Source organism: Bombus vancouverensis, chromosome 11 (assembly GCF_051014615.1).
Source record: "Bombus vancouverensis nearcticus chromosome 11, iyBomVanc1_principal, whole genome shotgun sequence".
Taxonomy (NCBI): domain Eukaryota; kingdom Metazoa; phylum Arthropoda; class Insecta; order Hymenoptera; family Apidae; genus Bombus; species Bombus vancouverensis.
Genome location: NC_134921.1, coordinates 4,815,672 through 4,840,619, shown reverse-complemented (window position 1 = coordinate 4,840,619; position 24,948 = coordinate 4,815,672). Strand labels below are relative to the sequence as shown.

Genomic DNA, 24,948 nt, shown 5'->3' with positions numbered 1-24,948 from the left:
AAAAATCATAATTGTAAATGAAACAGGTTTCAGGAACCACCGTGGCAGGTTACACATTAGACATTTCCCACAGAGTACGATCACATGAAAATTCAACGACGTTTTCTCTCTTAGAGTCTGTACTCGAAGAGCGTCGAACATGATCAAATATACAATATAGTATACGACATGAATCAATACAAATCGGGATAACTAACTCTTTCGTTTAAACACTATGTCCAAAATGAATTGGTTACTTGGGGCCACTTTTTGGATTACCAATTTCATAACATATACTGTTGCTTCATTCATCACGTATACTCCTTTTTTAAGGTACAAAAATATAAAATAGGAAGATATGTTGTACGAACTCGTTCCTACGAATAGACACTTCCCTCAATTTTCATTCGAACAAAAGTGTAGGAAACACGAAACAGAGAGATTAAGAAAGACAAAAGAGAGTGACATAACGAATGTCAGGATTTTGTACGCTGACTCAGTGGCCAATTTCATTTGGACATAGGACAGAGTGGAAGGATGTATGACCGTTTCGAGGAACTTTCAACTAACGATAAGTGTCCCTTAGCCCCGACTTTTCTAAACGAAAGAAGACATCATCGAGATTTACCGTAGTTTAGAAATGTATATAGATTGTTAGCAGCCAGACGGGGAACTATCGAAATTCACCATATTTTCCCCATTTCCAGTGACCTGGCACACTGTCATATCATAACCTATTAACGTGTTCTATTTCTGTGTCTCATCAGCGACGTCCGTTTCAAATTATTCGTCATAGAAGAAGATAAAGAGAGTATAAAAAGAAATTAAAAAATAAAACAAAGGGAACACGCGACTGTTTCGTCGTACACTCACCTGCATATGGCACTTTGGCTGTAAGCTGGCCCCTCTGTCACACTCAGGGCCTGTCCTACCTGGGTCTGCGTCAGACCCAGCGACAATCTGCGAAACTTGAACACCTTTGCGAACTCCTTGATCTCGTCCAGATTGATGCCATCGACTACGTTGTTCGTGGCTTCGTTGATCGTCGGCTGATCTGCAATTATAGTTTGCAAATCTTCCCTTTGGTGGTCTTAGAGGTTTAAAAGGAATCAGGAATCTTGGACGTTCAAAGAATTTTTTTATAGCGTAAATCTGATTATTATTTTACTACTGTATACAGTTCATTCTGCAGTTGGTCAATTATTCAAAAATTTTCGGTCTTGATTGATTTATAAGTAATAAGAAACAGATATTTGAAGAATATTTAATTTAAGAGCAGTTTCAATCGCTAGTTCTAAGGATTGTTTTCATCCTTTCAGAATTAGCCATTAGTAATAAGAAAGATATGTGTTCAATATTTTTCCAACTATGTTCCACACATAAATACAGATTTTTAACTATTTTCTGATTCTCTGATATCAAGATCTAATCGTAGAATCAGCGGTTATGGAAAAATATATCTTAGGTTTATCAGGCATTAGAACACTCTCCTATCGAATTCCTGAATGGATTAAAAATTTTCATTTCTCTCTTGATTTCTGACTAACGAAACAAGATTTATTTTTCTTGGAATGACGTACTCAGACAAGGATTATAGGAATTTCCCAACGAGTTCTAAATCGATTCGAGGAAATATAATTTGCTCTGGAATGAAAACTGTCGATTCTTCCTCGATTGTTTGCTAGGAAAATCCACTTATACCGATATATTAAGAACGTGTTTTGGCAAAAGATTAGAGAAATTTTCGATGGAGTTGCGGATCGATTTCGCGGGAATGTTTCGAAGTTCCATCGGGAGTCTGCTTAATGACATCGGGCGGCTTCGTTAAAGCAGCTTCAGTTACACCGATTTCACTCGTAAATCTGTCACCCCGAATGTATACGCACGCAATAGTGGTGCCCACATGCCCCGCAATCTCGACCAGTTCGAGCCGGCTTTCTGTGCCGAGCAATAAACTGCAAATCCTTCTTCCGAGGCACGCTGTTTTCTGCGATCATTAATTTCCAATCGAACGCGAGATCCTCGTCTCCTCGTGCGGACAAAAATGCATCGACGACGATCCTCGACTTTCTCGTGCCAGCGATCCTCCAGTTTCGATGAATGTACAAGCATTTTCGAGAATCGATACGTACAAGGAAGCGTAACCTTCATACTCGCAATCAATGAAGAACGTAAAGATCGTTAAAGCGAATCTTTACACAGGAATATGTTTGTATCGAAATACCAACATTCAGGCTTTTAAAGCATTTAATGCTGTAAATACATTATGTCCGTTCTGATATTTTAATGAAGTACAGAAATAAAAATTTATAATCCGCTGCATTCTGCAGTCGAATCAAATGTTTCTTTGGTAACTTTGTATTTTAATTCGATGGAAGTTTGTAATGGACAGTAATTTTGTTAAAGAGTACTTTTACGTAGCACATACAGGCGCAGTGATCATAGCTGTGATAAATAAATCAACATGTGAACAAAATTTTTACATTTTCTTGTAATACAAGTTTTCAATTGCTATAGTACGAATAATTGAATCAAAAACCAAATTGATCAACTCTAGTTCCAGAATCTTTTAGAAATTAAATAGGTCGATAAAATTTATCAACTTGACTGGTATGTGGACCAAATGTAATTTCCCCACAATGGACATTGCAAGATGAAATCTTTCAACATTTAAAGGCTAATTTTGTGACGACAGAAGAAATCAAATATCTATGATACCTATGAAAAAAGCACGAATGAGTAATGTGTTGATGGAAATTTATTCGTCCCTCAAAATTTACTCTCCATTATCAATCTCTATTCGTCGTGTTTGAAATAAGCAAAGCATCTAACCTTCTTTTAAATTTACGAACCGTTGCTCAAGGATCGGTTATCGGAGATAGGTTAACAAAGACGCAGATTTATTAAGTAACGTGGCACCGGCAATTGAGAATCGTTAGGCTCGATACGTCCAACGATTATTCTGATCGTTGCCCGCGGAATGACGAAGTGCCAACCTAAGCAATGATTGTGAATTATTAAAATTATTGTCTGCCGGCTGTTGAGGTTACGTGTACCGTAGTCAGAATCTTTATGGCTTCCCAGAAGGCAGCGAGGCAACGATCTAATACACCGTAATGAGCCGTGCATTGTACGATATCCTATTAGGATTATTAAGAGCTTCGCGGCACAGCTTGAGCCGCCGACATTATTATTTATCGGCTTTGACCGTGCATTAAATGCTGTATCGTCGGAGGAAAGAAACGTAATTCGAGGCAACTAGACAGGAAGAATCGTTGAATTTATAAAACATTTTTATTTCCTGATAAATAAATGATTCTTCCGTCGATCAACTTAATTATCAGATCATAACGCATCGTAATACATCGGATTGTGCCGGATTGAAACGTTCTTACATCGGACTGACGATCAATTTTATGCTTTTATTCTTGAATGGTTTGCCAAAATATAATTCGTCAATTCAAAATAAAGATAAATTTGTTTGGTGAATCATTCAATGACATCCTTGTTGAAATGCATATACCCAAATATGGTTGACCAGACAAAATTTTTGAAAAAATGCTTCACGTTCCTATTATTACATTATCAAACTATTTTACATCTTCTCATCTTACAATTAGTAACCTCTATTTTCTCATACATAAAATGAGAATATTCTTTTCTTGTCTAAGTTCCTCTGTCTTTTTCTCGTCTAAATATGATTCATGAGATAATTAACACATTAAGGAAGTCTGAGCAGATTCATATTCTTATGAACATATCTAAAAAGAGAAATTGTTAGCAGAAAATTGTTTCAGCCCCTAAAAGTGATCTCTTTCCGCCCATAAATATAGTTGACTGTATATGTGTATAATAATACAATTTCATAATTTCGTGTATGAACTAAAAAGGTGGAATGAATATATGAAGATTGATTCCATCTAGTATGAATATATTACAATGTGTATTTATCTTTATGTATTTTACGTATTATGTACATTTTATAAAATTATGCACCCTTAAACTTCCCATAAATGCAGAAACATGCACAATCTACTAATCAACGTTAGTCACATGAATTCTGTAAACAATTTCTCCAACTTCCTAAATTGCCTAACTTATCTAAACCACCTAAAGGCTCTTACTATCTTACTACCTATCCCAATAATTTCAATCTGGACACTTGAAGACATTCCTTTCTTCCCTAACTTTTATCAGGAAATTTCGAAAACTGAACATATAGCATTAAGAAAAGAAAACAAAATGAGAACTTCGATCTTACTAGGTGAATCATTGAGATCCTCCTCTTCTTTTTTGGCGTTGTGCATGCTGCTCGGCGAGGGCTTCACTCCGGCTCCGCTGGGTCCGTGCGTGGTCGTGATCGTAATTTCCCCATTGCTAGCCGCCAGTCTGTTCAGAGCCGAGGCTGCGGATACCACAGACTCGTTCAAAGGCGACGATTGCTCGGGTCTCTCTCTATGATGCTTCTCCGTCGGCTGTGAGGAGACACAAGGGGATTGGTAGTAACGGATTAGTAGCTCAATCAGTATCAACGACAATGCTTCATGATTCTCTTTCACGCCAATTATGCACTTAATAATGAGACCTCGTCCTATCCTTCTTTTATCGTATTCTACCTCACTCTATCTCTTGAATTCAAGACACTTTAAAGACTAATTAGTGGAAGAAACGCCGCCTGAAATACTGAAATACTTTCTTAACAAGATCGCTCGCTATCGAGGAACTATTCCGCTCTGTTCCGTTGATCTCGCGACGTTTTTTTAAGCCCTTTCCACCTTCACCCACAGTTTCGCTCCGTATATCGATCCACGAATTGACTCGCTTGTCTATCGTTAACTTTCCGGTAGCGGGATCGTTCGTTAGAAGACCAGGAGTGACGTTAGTTATTGATGAAACCGGGATAAATCAAAATTCCTGCAGCGGAAAAAGTATTCCGGTTTCGCTCCGCTGGTCCTTTCGCAGATGATAATTGTAGCAAACAAGCAAGATGTTGCTCGGATTGATCGTGTTCTCCCTGGTTTACCGAGGAGAATAAAAGGAGATGAAAGAAAATGGCCTTGCACAGCACGTCTATTACGATGGTAAGCTTACACAACGTGAAGTAGTTTCTAAATCTCGCGAATAATCGTTCAAGACGATTAATTTGAAAAAAGTTATTCAAAAGCGCTCTGTTATGTTAAACAATGGGACAAGAGTTTTCACCGAGTCTTGAGAATAAAATAAAATCTGTCAGACACGTTTCGCTGAATTCTTAATCAGCTATATCGAACACGAAGTTTCTTCAGTGGAAACGTTTCAGTAAATATGTATACCTCGATGATTAAATTATCAAACGGGATCTATTGATAGGATTTCGTTGTCGATAGCCAGGCAATAATCCAATTACAGTGGAAAATGACAAAATTGCTTTATTTCATAAAGCCGCGGGAACTGATCATTTTTCGAAGTATTCCCGTGAGAATGATTGTAACGCGCGTGGAAAAGGCATAAATTATTCAGCAAACGACGATATATGTAGACGCACCGTATAATGATTTATGTGGGAGCTGTGTCGATGACCGTGGTGTTGAGGAGATGTTGTTAGAAGCGGTTGCTGAGAAGCCTGAGCGACCTGCACCGCCTGTGCAGCCTGTGCCTGAGCCGCCTGCGCGGCCTGAAGTAGTTGCTGAGGCTGCATCGCGCTCAGAAGTTGCTGGCTGGCCGAACTGTTGCTTAGAAGGTGAGGCAAGGCAGCGGGACTTAACCCTAATCCTGATGCTAAGCTGGGACTTGTTGGAACTGTTACGTGGAGAAAGAAAACCACGATCCAATCGTATTTAATTTTCAGTCGTCTCGTTTTATTCATCGAATTTTTCTATAATTACTTTCATATCATTTTTGGGGAATTTATTTTATACAGTGACCGAAAAAGATTATTTTTGACCTTTTAATATCAGAACTATTAAAACAGTTAAAATATAAAGGAATCAGAATTTTTCACAAAAAGCGTCGTTATTTTGATCACTGCATTCTTTTGCAATTAGTTCTGTACTAAATTTACTCACAAAAATTTTATAAATTTACAATGGTGCATTATTAGAGAATACCAATACGAAGCGTAGTTTGTTACGGAACACCAGAACATTTCTTTCATAAGATGTTCAAAGAAGTAAATCTAAATTCGAGAAATCAAAATCTACTAATTTAAACTGTTTTATCCTTATCAACTTTTAACACACCGTGACTATAAAAGTTTCCAATTAAAAGACAATCAGGTCAATAGATAAACCAATTCGTATCTTTTACGAAAAAAAAATTTTGCAAACTGGCTTTACCTGTAAATTCACCGTTGCTGGTCGGCGTGTTCAGCATATTCTGTGGCTGAGCGATGGATTGAAGATTCGCCAGGGTAGTAGACACGACCTGGCCGTTGCTGAGCGCCAAGTTCACCATCTGATTATTCGTGACGTGGCTGACAGGTATAGTGAGAATAGTTTGTGTAGCGATTCCTGCAAGAATAATAAATAGAGAAAGAAAGATTAATCCCGTAGGTTCCACCACGAGGTTAACAACGACACCACAACGGGTTAAGAGAAGCTAGCCTGATAATTCTATCTGTGGCCTATCCTCGTATGAACGTGTCTCGAATCAATAGATACTTCATTTCCATTATGAACGTAGTCCACGCGTCGTTGATCCAGGAAGGGTAGTAAAGTTATCAGAGTCTCATAGAGGGATTATTAGGCAACCCATAGGGCAGGTAACCTCGCAGACCGGCGTAGTTGGCAAACTATTATCGTCATCTTAATAGTGGGTACAGGTACTGGCACTGGACTAGGCTGCGAGAAGGACGCCTAATCATACTTAGAATAGTTTCGGGATTACCTCCAGCTCCGCTAATCTGATTACTCTGTACACGCGCTTAATATGATTACTGATCATGAGTACGTACCCGTGTTGGTACCTATAGCTAAGCTAAGCAAATCCCGTATTCCGAACAGCCATAAAAGTTTCGCGTTCTGAGGTAAGGTCAACTGACAATCCGATTAACGTTTAGTTCCGTTCCGCGATATTCCACGATAATATTCCGAAGAACGTTCTTTTATTTCCGAGTATCACCACTATGTATGCTACTCGGTTGTCTGTCATTTCTGTTTCTTTTGCCTTTTACATACGATAAAAATGGACTTTCGCGAATATAGGAAAAAATCTCATTTGAACAGTATAAACTGTTACTGTTATCAAGCTTTCTGATAGACTAAGACGAGGTTAAAGGGAATATGGGACTTATGGTTTAAAAAGAAGAGAGATATGGTGGTTGAAACAAAAGCTGGATTCAGGAGTAGTGTGTTCCAAACATACAATACGACTACGACATTGTAAATAATGTAACGTACATTAAGATTTTTAATGTACTATATGAATTAGATTAAGGCAAACATAATTCATATTTTAAAAAGGAATTCATGGTTTGATGGAAACAATAAACCACTTCAACATGTGGTTTATTAAAATCATATATCGCATTATGATATACATATATTAAAATTCTCAGTTGGTTGCTCTATTGAGACTAAGATAAATCGAATATTCTGATAACAAGAAAATTTGTCGATTGAAATAAACCGAGTTTAACCCTCTCGCTTCGGATGCCGCTTATAGGCGGCGCCGGCTAGATAACCTGTGGGTACGGGTGCCGCTTATAGGCGGCGACCACGCGACGATCGGCACCCCATATATCAGGCATACACCAGTGCCATCTGTAGTCAATAATATATTTTTTCGTTACCGGCAGAGGCCTTTTCATATTAAAGATGTAAATTATACTTATCATATTGGAGCAAAGATTGTTTTATTAGTGTTTTATTCAGCACAGTTGTTATTTAAGACTTAGAGAAACATTTATACAGCAATCACGCCACTGTGCGCATTTGTGGCGCGTGTCTCCGTACAGGGAGAGCACTTAGGCGGACTGGACTGCCGAAGCGATAGAGTTAAGGGTAGTTTATTGTAATCACACAATTCGAATACGATTTTTCATCATAGATAATATAATGTACATATATCAATATCCTTCATAGACTGTTTGAATCTGATTAAGGGGAATATATTTCACCGTTTGGAAAAGGAAACTATAACATGCGGTGATTACAGCAAATCAGATTTAGGAATAGTTTGACATTCGAAGATAGATATTCTAACGTAAGTACGTTAAGATTAGGTCGAATCACGATTTATAATCAGATCAAGACTTACACTCTTGACCCGAGTCTTTTTCAAGATTCTTCAATTTCTCGACGAAAATAGCCGACACATCTGACAACCCCTCGCGAGCTTATTCTTAAAAGAGTATTCCAAAGTATCCAATGTTATTTGCGTTGCCAATGATCTGTATCCTTATGACCTACTGCTAGGCGATTATAGAACGTTCGATCACTATTGCTTTAAATCGCGTTCCGATTATAAAATTATTCCTTCTAGATTCTCTTTTAGGATTCCGTCTAACATACTTTAAAGACAATTGACACAAAAGTTTAATGTGTCGACTGAGTCACTAAACAATGTAATACATATTTAATCGTTCTCTATTTTCCTCGTCGCTATATATTGGTATTTCTGAAGATCCTTTGATACAAAACTGTATTAAACTGCAAAATATTATCATTAACATTGGCAGAATTAATTTCCAATGAATATTACAATTAACAGGTGACTCGATAAAGCTGCTAATCCCTGATTCTCAGGTTGAAGCGCAATATTATAGCGTATGTTATAAACCCAAGATGCTTCTTTCTATCAAATCGTCAATTGCGAATCAATCGAGCGCAAGCCAGTTAACATCGATTGTACCGAAAAGCAGTGCAAACATTATTTGCCACCACGTAACTCGTCATCCTACCACGGACTGGTCCATATCCACGAACTTCAATCCACTTAGGCAGACTCGCAAAGTTTTCGTTGCCCCTCTTTACCCTCCCTTGTGCTAGTGTCTCATTTCCTTCCCTCTCGTACCAACCCTTGCATTCACCTGTCCCTCTTCGTTCCTCCTATGGTCCCAGTCCTCTTTCTCTCTCTCTCTCTCTCTCAATTGCCAGAATAGAAACTCAACTTGGTAGAAACGAAGTTAGTGCGAACCGCAATCGATATAATAGCGGCTGAATCCGCGGAGCTGTGATGTCCAGCCAAGGGAAAGAGAGAGAGAGAGAGAGTGGTATTAGGGTTAGGGTAGGAAGGAACGGACACGAGTAAGGCGAGGGGTGGTTATTCGTGGGTCTAGAAAGGGGTAGTGAGACGTTAATTATACATTGAAATTAGTTGCAGAGTTTGCCCTCTGCTCGCCAGGCCAGTCGAGGACCACTAAGTATGGACGACGGGGCGAGCCTTAGTCCGAGCCTTGGTCAGAGATAGTCGATATGATATTATATATTATATGTATATATACGTATACATATATATAATATATGTACACACATATATATAATATATATACATACATATATATATATATACATCGGCACATCTTGATTGCACATTATGCGCCGGCACATCGTGCAGATTTCACGATGAGACCACTCGGACTGATTTATGCCCTGAAATTCGAAGGTACTTAGTGCGAGGGTTATTGTTGGAGATTTCTTGTTGGTTTACTGATAGCTACGGGATACAGGGCATCTCCTCTTTCCTCGCGGATCCTTTGTCAGACAGTCTCCTCTCTTGCTCTGCCTCCTGGGTGCCGTTTAATTAAATTTCACAGGTGAGGCTGCGATTAGCCGCCTCGAATGTTTTCGGGATCTCGACAGCTGGACTTGTTGAGAGGGTCTAATGCTTTACAAGTTTGGAAAAAGGAATACATTGTGACGTGTGAAGAATATTAGAATAATGTTATATTTGATATACTGCGGGAAGATATTATGTATTATATGAGAAAAGTGTTTGAAATTAATACTGTGTAATTAGAATTCCTTAGAAGTCAGTCAAAAATTGTTGAGATACTTTCAATTCTGTATACTTGTTATTGAGTTTTAATAACCATTGATTAACGTATATAAAATGCAAAATATCTCGCAGATGGCTTTTGAGGATTAAATATGATACGTAAAATAGGTCATTAACCATTAGTTCCTACTTGTATTAAACTTCTAATTCAGATCATTTGGATTTTCAATATCTAAATGTTTGTAAAAAATATCTTAGAGGAAGGTCTTAAAAACAAAATTCTATAACTCTTTCCCTATCAATTCCCTTCGTCTAATATTCTAATGTTTATTCCAAATCCCGAAGTATTCTACACATTTATGATAAAAGTTTATCCAAAAAATATTCCAAATTTCAAAATATTCGACAATAAAGTGAAATATACTTCTAGTCAAATACTGAATCTACTTATTATTCCAAGCTAACACGATTCATTCTACGCATCTATTTCCTGTATAATAAATTCCCTATGAATCGTAATCGTAAAAGGGTTTGACGGACAATCGATTTGCGTGACACGTTGAACGTGGACGAGGTTTACTTCGAACTTCAGGAATGAGCCTCTAATGGGTATCGTTGAATGCTCGTTTTGAGAGCTGAAAGGGTGCAAACATATAAGAAACGGAAGGCTTACCTTGCGATGTAGGGATAAGAAGCTGAGCCCCTTGAATGCCTTGAACCAATTGACCGGACGTTAGGATGAATTGAGGCATCGCGACCGGTTGCGGCTGAGATAATAGCTGAGGTAATGTCGCCATTGGCGTCGAACTCGGCGGCAGAAGATGAGGGGCAGCTGTCGTGTTCGAGGCTGTTGGTACTGTGCCACCTGAACATGAAAATTCATTCAGTGAAAGGAAAATCTAACGATTTAATTAGCTAGCCCACCTCTTATAATATATTGTTAAGAATACTAAATTGTTTCACTACTGGATGGTGTGTTTTGAAAAATTAAAATCCATTTTCAGGTTTGTATCTCTTCAAGTACAACAAAAGGTAAATATTTAAAAAAACTACCTACGTTTTAATAATGCAAATAATATAAATATAATCGAGGAGAACACCATGGTTAAATAAATATAAACTTCACGACAAAAAAAATTCTACAACTGAGAAGTTGAAATGGTAAACGATGTAAGTATTAGAAAAATAAAGAAGGGGGATGTTTAGTAAGGGGGGATGTTACTTATATGGAGAGTATGGCGAGAGAACTTACAATGTGCTAAAACAATTTGTGAGGAAGTTATTTGAATAATTGAAGCATTGTAAAAGAGTGTCAAGTTTTTCTGTATGTCAGTTTGTCAAACCATGCAATGTCTGTTTCTATCCCTACCGGAGGAGCTGACAGTGAGATTCAGGGGCGTGTTGATGAGCTGATTGTTAGTCAATCCCGCTGTCATTCCCTGGAGACCCGCAGCTAGCGAGGCGACTTGCGGTAGGTTTTGTAGATTCGCTAGGTTCTGAAGATTCTGTAGGGTCACCATACCTGCCACTGATGGGACAATAAAAACATAATGAATATAGTAAATTCATTCTATTTAATTGAAAATGTCTCGTATAACATAAATATAATATATTTATAAAAGGTGTCTACAAATGTTCGAGTACTTTCGTAAATCTATATATACGGGATATTTGCAAAATCATGGTACAATGGGGAAGGAGGGGATTTCTCATATAAAAATAAGTCAAACATATAGAATAAAATGTTCCTATATGACGCTACGTTTTCGAGGATCTGGAGTTTGAATGTTCGTTGAGTACGCATGCACTCAACTAACCGCAGTCTGTTTAGTTCACCCTATCTGGCTATCTATCGTTACTTCTATTTATAAACCATGTCAGTCAAAATCTGGTATAACTGTAAATAATGCACTTAGTTTCGATGAAGTACTTATTTTGTGTTCTGTGTAAAATAAAAATAAGAAATTTGATATCCATTATTTAGACAGATTTGATAATTTCAGCGTTAAGTACGATAGAAAGACATGATTATTTTATTCAATTAATAAATCAGATTCCGACTTACTCGTCCCATTAAGATGCGCTTGCGCCACGGCCGCACGTTTCGCCTGATGCAAATTTTCAGGTGACGGACTATTCTTCCGCGAGTTCTTCATCTCATCCATCATCATCTGATGCTCATGGAGCGAGCCGGTCGCGGCCGCCACCGGTTCAGGGCTGCCAACGCTACTCCTGTCGCTGTCCTGTAACAAACGTGCGTTCAAATGGTAAATTACGAAGATTTACATAATTACAGCTTATGTTAATCATACTCTATTAAACTCTACGCTTCTATGGTTGGGAATGGACACAGAAATAAAATGAAAGAAATGGGACGCTGTATCATAAAATGAGGCTTTGTTTCCAATTTTTTCCTCCCCCCCTTTTTTTTGTCAAATTTATCGAAAGCCAGCAAAAAGTAGCCGCCGGGAAAAAATATTAATTACGATTGAAGAGGTACCGGTGGAAACACAGCCGAAAAGTCCAACTGCGGAGCAGCGCGCTCTGTCAGCGGCGAAAATAGCGATACTTTATTTCGTTTATTACGCCGCGTTTGAAACCCCTTCGCATTTGTACCGTATTGATAACAATTATAAAATATTCGACCACCGCCGGTGGAAACAAAGTGCTTTCGACTATATGTGTCATCGCAAATTTTCCTGCGCGCCTTTCAAGCTTCCCAGGTAATTTTTTGTTGTCAATGTTGCCAAAATATTAATGGCCCTCGTTAAGGGAATTGATATTGTTAATATCATACTCTGACTTCTTCATGCGTCCGCTTAATCGAAACGTAAAACATTCTTTTACATATTTTCAAATCTTTATTCCAAACTATAAATCAATATACCCTGGTGATCGAAATGAAGAGATCTTCGAAGAAACACTGCAGACATTTAGCGCGAAAATTATCGAACCTTGTACCAAACAGGACTCGTACGAAAATATACATAATGCAAGTGAAACGACACCTTCTTTGTCAGACGATCGTAGTTCAATGACAAAAATTCGTATGCTCTGTCTCGACGATACTGTGAGACAGGGTAAACTGTTAACGTTAGAATTAACAAGATACGAATGGATCGACAGAAATGATTTGAATCACAATCATCAATGTAATAACAAAATATAAAAATATTGGTGATTAAAGTGTAAAATTCGTATCAAAGAAACTAACATGAAAGGTATACGATAAAATACATAGTGAGAGGAAAAAAATAAGCTTTCATCTATTTACTTTATCAACGTCATTCAAATATAAAATCAAATGCATCGTAATAAATATATAAAATTGTTATCACAACTATGATTTCGTCATATTAATTATTCTGCAAGTCCTAATGTTAAAGAGTTAGAAGTAGAATGAGAAGTGTTTCAATGGCATCCGATTCAATAGCTCGCTAGCTGCTTTACGATTATAATTTCTAGTAGTACGTAGTAAGGAGATTGACCGTAAACTAGTAGCACAATTATCGTGCCGATAAAACTTGGAGAGGGCTTGAAGTAGCAACGTTATTTGAAGAGAGTTCGCTTGATACTGTGTCTGATTATTTCACGAAGGTCAGGTAAACCCCGACAAACTTTTAACTTTCTACCTGTTTAAGGACAACGTGGACGCGATCGCCGGACCCAACCTACCCCAAGGGGATTCGATAAACGTCCCAACTTTCGATGACGCTCGCCGAGTATCCAGGAATACGTCCAACTTTTTAAATTATCGATCCCCCCGCATTCTGCTGATATAATTAATTCCTGTTGCGTAAGCAGCTTGACATACTAGGAGCAACTTTCGAATGCAAGAATATGATGTATACTTTTATTTTTTCCTTTCACATCAATTTTTTATCGTTTACCGCCAATATAGAAAAAGTAAATGCACCTAATTTTAATTATTGAAATTGAAGTTTTCGATTGAACAGTGATTGACATTTTTGTGTTTAATTAGTTTTAGAGAAAAATATTGTGTATTGGTAAAATGCAATTGCGGAATAACACAGTGCAAAAACAAATCCCATGTTTCTCTATCGTTAAAGTATTTCGTGAATTTATGGAAAATATAAAAAAGATATTTTCAAAACATTAAGGCTTTTTGTTTGTTGAGATATGAGTGAGATTCGAACATAAAAATTAGAAGATCATAGTAGGGTGAAAAAGATACACATGATATAATTTTCCCCTAGAAAAATAACTAATTCATACATTTAGAAAATTTCAAAGGCTTTTTCATTAGAGACTCTAGAAAAATTACCTTGTACTGTAAATACATTTAAACTTGATATATATATAATAAACTGTATACAATATATATTTATAACAAATAAAAAAAAAGATTTAGAAATTCTCTTATTGCTCAATTAAATTTCCAGCCCCAAAGAAACTTATTGCCAAACATTAATCCGACATTGTAATCGATTGCATACATCACCGTCGTGTGGTGACGTGGCTTTCCAGCCATTAAAAAACTAAAAGCTAAAAAATCGAGGACGGGCAAGTCGTGCATTTTACCTTTTCATCATCCCTTTGCGCTGTGTCTGATTTTTTTTCTCTCCTTGCTAGCCGAAATCAATCGAACGGGTACGCAAAGGTTTTAGCACGGGCTCGCAATCATTCTCGCCAAAATGCTCAATTATACGCGCGTGGTTCGTTAACGTACCACGCTTTTTATTGCGGCGGCACGTTTAACGCTGAAAATTGATTAATAATCATTCACGGTCCAACTGGCCGACGTTAAAATGCTTCGCTACGAAATAATGGTGGTAGACATACACGCCGTTCGATAGGGTATAAGGGGGTTGGAGGCAGGGTTGGCGGTGAAAAAAAAGGGAACAATGAAACACGTACGCGGGCGACGAATCATCGACGAAGAGAAAAATCAGCGAGACGAAGTCGACCGTTCGTCCGATATACACTTTGTGTCCCGTGTGTTGAACGTGCGAAACGCGACAAAGGTTTGCCGATTTCTCGAATCGAACTCGCGAGTTTATAATATTTCCCGCGATGTATCCACCAACGATTCTTTGTGAGCGCGACAATTCTTTCGCGAAATGAAGCTCGTTAACGAAATTCTCCCGCGATAATACGATTTTCGCGCGCGTGTCCAACAGAGAGAGAAAGTGAGTGAGTGAGCGAGCGAATGAGTAAGTGAGTGAGTGAGTGAGCGAATGAGTGAGTGAGTGAATAAGTGAGTGAGAGAAAGAGAGAGAGAGAGAGAGAAAGGGAGAGAGAGAGAGAGAATGTAGGAAACAGAAAACGACCAACGTAGAAAAATTGCACATTGCGACACATACTCCCGTTTTCTCATTCTCTGTGTGAGTACACGTGTACGTGTATTACAAATCGACGAGATATTATATAAACATAAATAATTCGCGTTGCGAAATTTTTCTATTGTGCACCTGACGATATTCCAAATTAACAAGCCGACGAGACGCGATATAGGCACTACCACCACTGGGGGTTGGTTCAATCAGCGCCGTACAACGATATATTGGCAATCAAGCCGGTGAATATTTTTTATACCGCTGCCCCTGTACGATTACAAAGCTGCACAAAGGCTCGGTACGGATTGTCAATTTTCTTAAAATACCACCGGCGAATGTACAATCTCGCGAATACCCACGTTTCAATGCACGAAGGGTGAAGATTGGAATTTGTTGCAATTATTCCCTACCGGATTTTGCATTACCTGCGCATTCGCCTCTGTTTTCATCCTAACATATTACCGATACGATATATTACAGGCGACACTTTGCACTAACGACTGGTAACTTTATCTTCGTGTTCTTTATTCGTGTCTTTGACGCGTTCCGCGTTCAGGATAGACTTCTCCTTATTTTGCTTTGTGAGACAGCTACATTACAATTATTCATTACGGAAAAAGTGTGGAGTTATAGGAAATTCTATCTACAGAAATTTAATCCATTTATTTATTTCATCAATAAGTATATCTATTTATTCTGTTAATTCCGGCGGGCCATCGCTATTATCGCGTCATGTTCCTTTTTCTTTTTTTTTTTTTTATTATTGTATTAAGACTCTCGTTATGATTAACCAGGACAAGATATAAATTTTGTTAATTCTGAACAGAAAAATATGAAAATCACTCGTGGCCGAGGGTTCAACGTCCAACTTAGCTCTAAAGAATATCAATTTCGATAGAACCTTCAAATCTATCACTCAGCAATATTTGCCTATTCTCTCTCGAGAAATATGAATCGAACGAGGGTTGAACGGGGTAAAGGGAGCAAAAAGGTAAAGAAAAGAGAGAAACTGGCGTGTATTAATCATTCGTCCCCGTATCCCCAGCTCGTTCGTGCCGTGCGATATATAATTCATGCATATTTACGGGATGCCGGAGGAATAATTAACGAACGGCAGCGCATTAAGGCGCGTCCTGTGTATATATATGTACATCGCACGTACAGTCGGCTTCTTAGAAAGACAATCTAAATTATAATAAATCGATGGAGTACGCACGAGCCTCGATGCTTTCCACCCTCGTTTCTTCTCTCTTTCATCGTGTGTCGATGGTTGGTGGTTGTACAAAGTAATGTTACCCGGCGCGCGGCCTCTTTGCATAATGGCATGGAAATATGCCGGAACGTGTATCGCCATAGTTGGATACAGATTAAGCGTGTTAGAGCTTCGACACCCGGCTAATTCGCGAAAAAGGACTCTCTCCCCGGGGTGACACGATCCATGAATAAATTCGACCGAGCTTCTCTCTCGGACTCACGGTCAACCAGATAAACATGACTAGATATCAGACAGACGACGTTTACGGCGATTTTCAACCGGTGATAAAATTATTTTGCGGGAGAATTTTAAGTCAGGGGATTTAAATACACGGATCTTTTTAGAGGTTTAAAATTCGTTTGTCTTCAGTTCGTGTGGCCTGAATGATGATACAGGCTTTTAGACGATCAGAGTTTTAAACGTAAAATCGGGGAATGAAGATTCTCACTGGTACAAGTGACAGGATTAGGCGAAAAAAGGAAATATATAACGATCTGGAATCCCGCGAATGGTGGAAGTTATCAAACGATTCGAATGCTCTCGCTGCCATTTTTCTATATAAAAGGGGTGAATATCCCTTTTCCGTGGCGCTGTAATTTCGAATTTTCGTCAAAGTCGTACAATGGAGAGCGGCGCTCGCGGCCGCATCGCCATTGGTATCGGGGCATTTCATTGCATAAAAAATAGATAAAGCCCGGTCGATAGGTAACGAACGAAAATAGGAGGCGCAGGAGCAACGGCGGTAGTTCAATTTTTTTTGTACGCAAATTCGTAAACGGCTATGGCCACCCCCATATTAAATGGACGAGGCGAGGGGGATTAGTTGAATGTACAGGCCCGGCCATTTTGCTTGTAAAAGTGCACTCCGATATATAGTAAGCCGTAGAAACGTATGTTTACGGGGTTTAGACATTTCGCATAAATTAATCAGCCGATCAACCCCCCCTTGCTCGACAGAAGCACACAAACGTTGATTTTCTTCCTGCATCTGAGCCTTTATAATTTCTTCAACGGTTTTACTATGAGAAATATAAATCCCACCTGCATGCTTTGATCAACATGTTATTATATTTAATTTTTTCCTGAAGGTTGGAGATAAATATCGATCGTATTGTAGAGGTATAAGTATAGCGAAAGAGTGATCTTCTATGTACATACCTTTTTAAATCACGTGTGATCTTGTTTGGGTAATAAGCATGCTGATTATAGGGGATGCGGATCGAGAGTATACACAGGTGCTTGAAGTAAGAAGAAAATTCATGTAAACATAGGTACGCGGTCGCTTTGCATTTAAATGTAAATTTATACAACGAAAGGAAAAATTTTAGTATGCATGAAATGAATTTTAACCAATGTATCTACGACACTGCGGTTTGTTCAAACCTTAACTGATAAGTTAGATTATCTCAACCTCGTGTTAAACACGCTTTTAATTATTCACGATCTATTAAGGAATTTCTATAATTCGATGCTAATACGTACACAAAAAACCAGACTTATTTTTTAATATACTTAAAACTCCTGGAATAGCATTTATTTGTAATAAGACTCAATTTTTTATGTATATTATAAACTTTAAATTATGCACACGTTTTTCGATAAAACTGATAGCCAATTAAATGGTATTCCTATTGATGATTGTTTAATTTTATCGAGTCTTGAAACAAATGTACTGAATAATTATACTAAAAGCTTTAAGCGGAGGTGCGAGTTTAAGGAGATGCAAGAATATTTATATTTCAATCTTGCTCATTATTTTAGTAAGTACGAAAGATTTACAATGCCGTAAGAAGATGTTTAACATGAAAGTGGAACGAAAGATCATGCATACCAACAAGAATTCTCTTCTATTTTGTTCAAACTTGATGTACTTTTTAGCGTTAGGAAAATAAAATATTGGTTTAATGTGATCGGAAGAATGCATTTAAAAAGTCGTCATGTTTTTCTTTGCGAAGAATAGATATATTTTTTTCTGCCAATCATTTAACAAATATTTTAACCGCACCGGCGGGAATTATGTAACACGCACTTGACTCTCTACTGGAACAACAAACAAATCATTTGGAAAAATTCTTGAAGCGACAGCCGACTTTTCGTGTGCATAATTCATAACTGCCTCTCACTGACTTCGTTACTGTTTCTAATTGTTGTTCATTCATTCCCGTATTTTGGTAGCTGTCTCTCAATTCCGTTAACAAGTTTGTCCTCTCCGTTCTAATTACCTTTGAGTAAACTGCTCGAATTTCGAGTGTCCTAAATATATAAATATTATCAGGACAAAAAAGTTCTTCGCATTCCGAAAATGGATTTACCAAATACCCACAATTGCATCAACTTCAATTATCATTATAGACCTGGCCATTCACTTCCCGTCGGGGTTTGTGTATCTACCATTATCAGATTTCGTTAAAGAGAAATGTAAAATTAAAATACGAAGAGGATTTCCAAGGTAATATAAAATAATTATTAATTTTTAAGAGTAGTAGCGGTATAAAGAGAATAAAATTGGATATTAATTTGTATTGAGTGCGTGTTCTGCTTGCACGAAAACTTGCTTCAGAAAATTGATCAACTTTTTACGAAGTTTTGAATATTGTAATTTTATATATTACGGAAATTTGGTTCAGAGAAATTTATTTCGCACAAGTTTCCAAGTTTTTACAAAGTTCCGAAACTTCGGTGGTGAGTAAGTTAACAACAAAAATTTGCTTCGGAAAGCTAGCCAACTTTTTTACAATGTATAATAGTAAAACTTCACTGATAGGGTATTCAGAAAACCTTGAAATACTTTAGAAAACCTTCCAATTTTGCTACAAACTTCATTGATAAGTTGACCACAAAAATTTGCTTCAAAGAACTCAAATTTTCCACAAAGTTCAGGATTCCAAAGTTTCCACAAAGGACCAAAAATCCTACAAATCGTAAAACCTCACGGACTGATTTTCCACAAAAATTTTCGACAGAGAACTCTAATTTCCGGGAGATTTAAAAACGTTAGTAGCAAGCTTGGAACAATGCTAAAACACACGAGGGTTACAAATACAAATTTCTGGAGAGCAACGCGTCCCCTATGCAGCTAGGGTAGGAACACGGAAGTTGGAGGCCCCGCCGGTAAAATAAACTGAAATTTTCGAGTTATTGCAACTCCAATAAATCGAACCTGGGGGGGGGGGGACATTCTCGTCGGCATGGTCGGGGATCCACGGCGAGACATAAATTCTCGGGACGGTTCGACAAAAAAGTCCCATTCCCCGATACAAAGAAACTAATCCGCGACCTTTCACACCTTCGAAACGGCTGGAAAGCAGCCCGATTTACACGAGCCACCCTCGCCTCTCCCTCTCTCATTCCTGTGACGCGCGCACCGGCGTCCAGAGCAATCGGAACAGCGACCATCAGCGACAATGCCCGACCGAACGAAATAATAACGCTTTAAATTTCGCGGGAAGGATCGTTCGTTGGTCGGTTCGAGCAGTAAAAAATCGTTAGCCGGCCCTCACGGGCCATCTCGCTAATGCGAAAAACCGTGCTGCAGCGTTCTCCGCTCGACAGACAGAGAGAGAAGTGTAGAGACGGGAAGAGAGGGACCACCACCCAGATCGGATCAGAGGGTGGACGGGGGTGTACGTGGACACGCGTGTGTCTATCCATACATGCATATATGTATCGAACAGTCACACATATATACAGGGTAACGTGGTGCAAAAAAAAAACGCGAGCAGAAAAAGGGCGGCGTTGCGAGCTGGTTCAGTGGTGGGGTGGAAAAAAGAGGGTGGCACAGGATTGGGATACACGGTCGTTGGAAATGCAACAATAAACATTACTTATCGGCACGGGAGCCTTTAACAATGCGGATACGACGAGAGAAGCGGCTCGCGGCCGCGCAAAAGCGCAAGTTTTTTGCAATAAAGTCATTTCGAGGCATTTGAGTTATGGGTAATTCGTGTGGAACGCGCGAGCGACCGGTAACGCATATACAGAGACATAGGGGGACGTGATAGAGAAAGAGTACGAGAGAAAGATCGTATGGAAAGTGTGGGAGCGTGTGCGTGGGAGAGAAAGAGAACGGGAGATCAGGTCCCAGCGCCATTGATTAGTATTAATGACTTAGCTGCACTCATTTCGCCCGAATAAAAGTAATTGGATTTGGCTTCGACCCCGCGGACCGCGCCAGCGGTGCCTGGCGGCGTCGGTGGCGTCGGCGTCCGCGGTGGCGGCGGCGGCAGCGGTTCGTGGCGTCGGCGCAACGAAAACGGCGGCGCGGCGTGTAAAAATACATTAATATCTGTTTGCGCTTAATAAACGATAGCCGCGCTGACTTCAGACTAATGGCCGTATTCCGGAATCGGTAATACGCGTTTTTATGTTTCTTTCTCTATACAACGGCCCCCGCGGCACCGGCTTTCCCACGTACGCTTATATTCTCGCCAATCTTTCGTTACGATCGATTCTCCCTTTTGTCTACCTCTCTTTCTCGTTTCGCGGCTCTTTTTCTTCGTCGTTTGCTGCGATGTTTCTTTTTTTTGCTCTAAAAGGCTTTCGCGAGCTAGCCCTGCTCGTTACACGCGGGGATTACTGCTTTCCGCTCGGATATCGTGCACGAGCCTTCAGTTTGCTCGACTTGGGGTTACTGAAAGGATTCTTGTTGTTTAACGTTGTGATGAGTGCCGGAGGTAGAAATAATTAAGAATGGTTGTTGCAGGATTGTAATATCTGTAAGCGAGGTATTGGAATAACATGTATATCAGCAAAACAGAATCTTGATCTTGGTTTCAGATGACTCTGAAGAAATCGAGACTATGATCAGTGGGATTGTAACAATTATAAAATAAGTGTATAAAATTAAAATATTAATTTTAAAGAAATCTAGATGGATTCTTTTGAGGATCAGTAAAATATACAAGAGAAAAGACAAAAATTATTTCGTAAGGTACTACATAAGCAATATAGCTTACAAAAACAGATTTTGTAACCTATCTATCCATTCCCATCTCTCTGAACGTACAGAAATTCAATGGCGAAGATACAACGAATGCGGAACACAGGAATAAGCAAATAAACCGCACGCCTCATTAGAAACCTTACCACTAAGGGGCAAAAAGAAAGGAAGAGTGGTGGAAGAACAAAAAGAAAAAAGAAGAAGAAACGAGAAGAAAAGCCCATTAACAAAGTCCGTATCACGACGTAACAGACCCACCAAGACACTTTTAACTCACCGCGTACCACGTCACAAGTACTCCATTGATCGGGATTAAGGATTATCCGTGGCCATCCAGAGCGAAGCGGTGCGAGGAAACGATGAATTTCCTCGACGACCGGGGTATCCTAACGGGGACGTGCTCCACGGGGGTTGCAATTATCACGTGGTCATTGCGAATCGTTGTTATCGGGCAGTTGGGATGAGGAGGACAGAGAGAAAGAGGGAGAAGAGGGAGCACGTGTGAGAAGGACGGGGATGAAAAGGGACTAACCAGAGACGGAGAGAGCTGGAGGAAGATGGACAAACGAGAGAAAGAAAGAGGGAGAATCGACCGAACCCTCGGCACAAGGCTGCTTTGTCTGTAAGTGTAATTAGTCCAGGGTGGGGTTTCTCGTAAGAGAAAGTGAGATCAACAGAGACAGAGGAGGTTACGGAAGGAGGGAAGAGAGGGGTAGAAGGAGGGAAAGGGTGGTTCATCCTGGTTTCTCTCCCTCGCCGCGCCACCATGCCCCACCACCGCCTTATTTATATGCAAATGAGCTTCATTTCGCGATATTAATGTTCCAGCCGAGTCGGCCTGGCCCGGCGCGAAAGGGTGCACAGGATACGCGGAAAAGGGTTCGCCCTCCTCCGTATATGTTTGCGACCGTTGTGTTCACCAGTGCAACGCGCGATTTGCTCCGCTGAAAATTACGATGTCGATGGCCTAGATCGAAGGGTGAAATCATCGTGTCACTACTTTCGATTAGAAGAGGCAAGAAATTTTTTATAGACATTTTTTAGAAGACTTTAACTTTAAGGAGTTCGCTATATTACAGATACTACAGGTATGCAATTATGTTAACGTTGTACATATTGAGAAAGTATACAGTCAAGACGTAAACATAAGTTTGGTAATTTGTACTGATTAGTTAGAATGAATTTGTTTGAATATCTTGCATTTGCTTTTGAAATAAATAAATTATAGTTTGAAATTGTTAAATACAACTTTCTAAATCTTCTTCTTCATACAAAATTGTAATTACGAATTCTTTTCATTTATGAAAAGAATAATGTCTCTAAAATATCTCGGAAGATAGTAGAGAACTTCATGCATAACTTAAGAGAGACGTGAATTGTATTAGGATAACATTCACTTCAAACAAGTTCAGATTTGCTGCTGAATAGTCTCGCTTCTTCTATGTCAGAAGATTACCAAAAAATATACGTAACAAATAACTACTATCTCTTAGAAGCCAAAACAAATATGATTAAGGAATACAGAGTATCTTGCTATAATATCACACAGTTAGATAAAAAGAAAGAATAGAAAAAGCATTGGAGACAACAATAGTACAAGTATCGGAATATTGAAAAAAGATACAGATAGTAACGAAATTTATTCGAAGATAGTGGAACATTATCAACGCGAAATGTCCCGAAAACTGGATACCACGGGACCACCGAGAATCCGTAATTTTCACTCGAGAATTCCCCCTAATCTGCACCGCTATCTGGCCAGAATTGTCGCTTATCAGCAATGTCCGATCCGGTTATGGTAATCGCGTAACCCCGAGAAAACGAACACTCTGCTGCGAAAACCCAAAGTTCCACCCCCTTTATACCCTGTATCAACTACAAATCAAAAACGAAAAGAAAAAGGAAAAGAAAAGAAAAATAAGACGAAGGTTAAGAGGGGGAGTCTTCTCTCTTTTGGTCGAGGTACAACCAGGTATCGGGATAATGACCGATTTATCGCAACGAGCAGAGCATGGCAGCGGGTAGACAGACCCCCATCAAGGCCTCCACCGGGTTAAATTAACAACAGACAAGCCACTTGAAACATTACCGAGGCTTCCTAGGCGAAGCAAGTCGAGGGTGGGTTACTGCTGCTACCTTACTCAACATAAATTAGGGCCGATAGAAAGGGTAGATTGTAGAATGTTGAGTGTATAACGACCGACGGTGGCTTGTGTCTCGAGCATCCGCGGCTCGCGTCTTACTCTTGTAACACACGCGATCCCCGAAAAATCTACCCTTACCACACGCCACTGCATTCTAATACAGCCCATTCGGTGCATCAGGCTTAGGCAACTGTGCCACTCTCGTCACGTTCCAATGTGTCAATCTACCGTGTACCTCCAACTTGGAAATTTGAAATTCCAGCCTGCACTTTTTGACTGGTTTTCTATCACCTTTTTCAACGCTTTAATTACTTTTTATCGCCAACCTCCCGGGGTAACCTTTAATGAATTTTATTAAATTCTCGATCATTTTATCTTTGGCACCTTTTTAATATTTTTGATTTCAGTACTCTTTTCTTATTGTTTTTAGATTTCTGCAATGCCTATAAAAAATACCGTTTTACTTATTATCCTACGTATTTACGTACTAATTAATTTGATCATTGTATATTTTATTATGTTTTTGTAATAAATTTGTAATAGAAGTACTAATAATACGCAGTGTAAAGTTTTAAGAATAGTGTAAAATATTTCAAAAGGACATACAGTGCGTGCATAGCACTATACATATAAACATGCATATATGTACGAAAAGAAGGTATACTAAAAGATGCTCAATACGATATTCGATTTTACGATTCCGCGAAGTAAAGATAAAAGTTCTAAAATCTTTCTTCGTCTTAAAGTATGAAAACTATATAAGAAGACAATAATAAATAATTTTTGTCAATTTCCTGAATTTGATGCCATTTTTGATATGACAGTTGAAAAGGGAAGCGATCAATTAGGACAGAATAGATGATAAGTTCACAAAGTGTTATAAAAAGTGTATTAAAAAGTATGTTATAACTAATATCATGACGATCGGTATTCTTAAAACGTTCTGAGTAAAAGGAAGTTTGTTCATATAGAGATAGCGTAGTGAATTTAGAAATTGGTTTCTTTTATTCTTTTATTAGCTCGAAAAATGACACATCTATTATTTAAACCGTAAAAGAGAAGAAATTGCCATATGATTGCCAACTTTTTATTCCAAACCAATTTCCGGAAAAATTCTGTCTACACGTGTCACTCCTCCAGTAGATGCAGACTATTATTTAAATACAATTTTAGCATTTAAATTTATGTTCTCTAATAATAGAATAGATCACCAGAATTTTATGATTATCAAATTCAGAGCTCGAGGTTGCTCGCGACGATATATTTTGCAATTTCGCAAAATCGAACGCCACATTCGTAAACAGACATTCTCTTTCCTTTCTCTGCGGCAATTACAACCTTACTTTAATTACAATTCGTAAAATCCAGCGGGGACAATACCGTTTCCCTGGGAGGCAGTATGGAAATCGCGAGGCGAAC

The 24,948-nt window shown here is 38.8% G+C and overlaps 1 protein-coding gene across 3 annotated transcripts in view; it reads right to left on the bottom strand.

Annotated features, from left to right (window-relative positions):
* pdm3 (POU-domain protein pdm3) overlaps positions 1 to 24,948 on the bottom strand; it is a 212,218-nt gene that overhangs the window by 15,177 nt on the left and 172,093 nt on the right. For all 3 annotated transcript variants that reach the window (XM_033342251.2, XM_033342253.2, XM_033342252.2), the window contains 7 exons: positions 11,960 to 12,137; positions 11,264 to 11,422; positions 10,568 to 10,759; positions 6,294 to 6,467; positions 5,504 to 5,757; positions 4,241 to 4,454; positions 853 to 1,033 (listed from right to left, as the gene is read on the bottom strand). In XM_033342251.2, the coding sequence (XP_033198142.2) occupies positions 853 to 1,033; positions 4,241 to 4,454; positions 5,504 to 5,757; positions 6,294 to 6,467; positions 10,568 to 10,759; positions 11,264 to 11,422; positions 11,960 to 12,137 (1,352 nt within the window). The remainder of the gene's footprint in view (positions 1 to 852; positions 1,034 to 4,240; positions 4,455 to 5,503; positions 5,758 to 6,293; positions 6,468 to 10,567; positions 10,760 to 11,263; positions 11,423 to 11,959; positions 12,138 to 24,948) is intronic.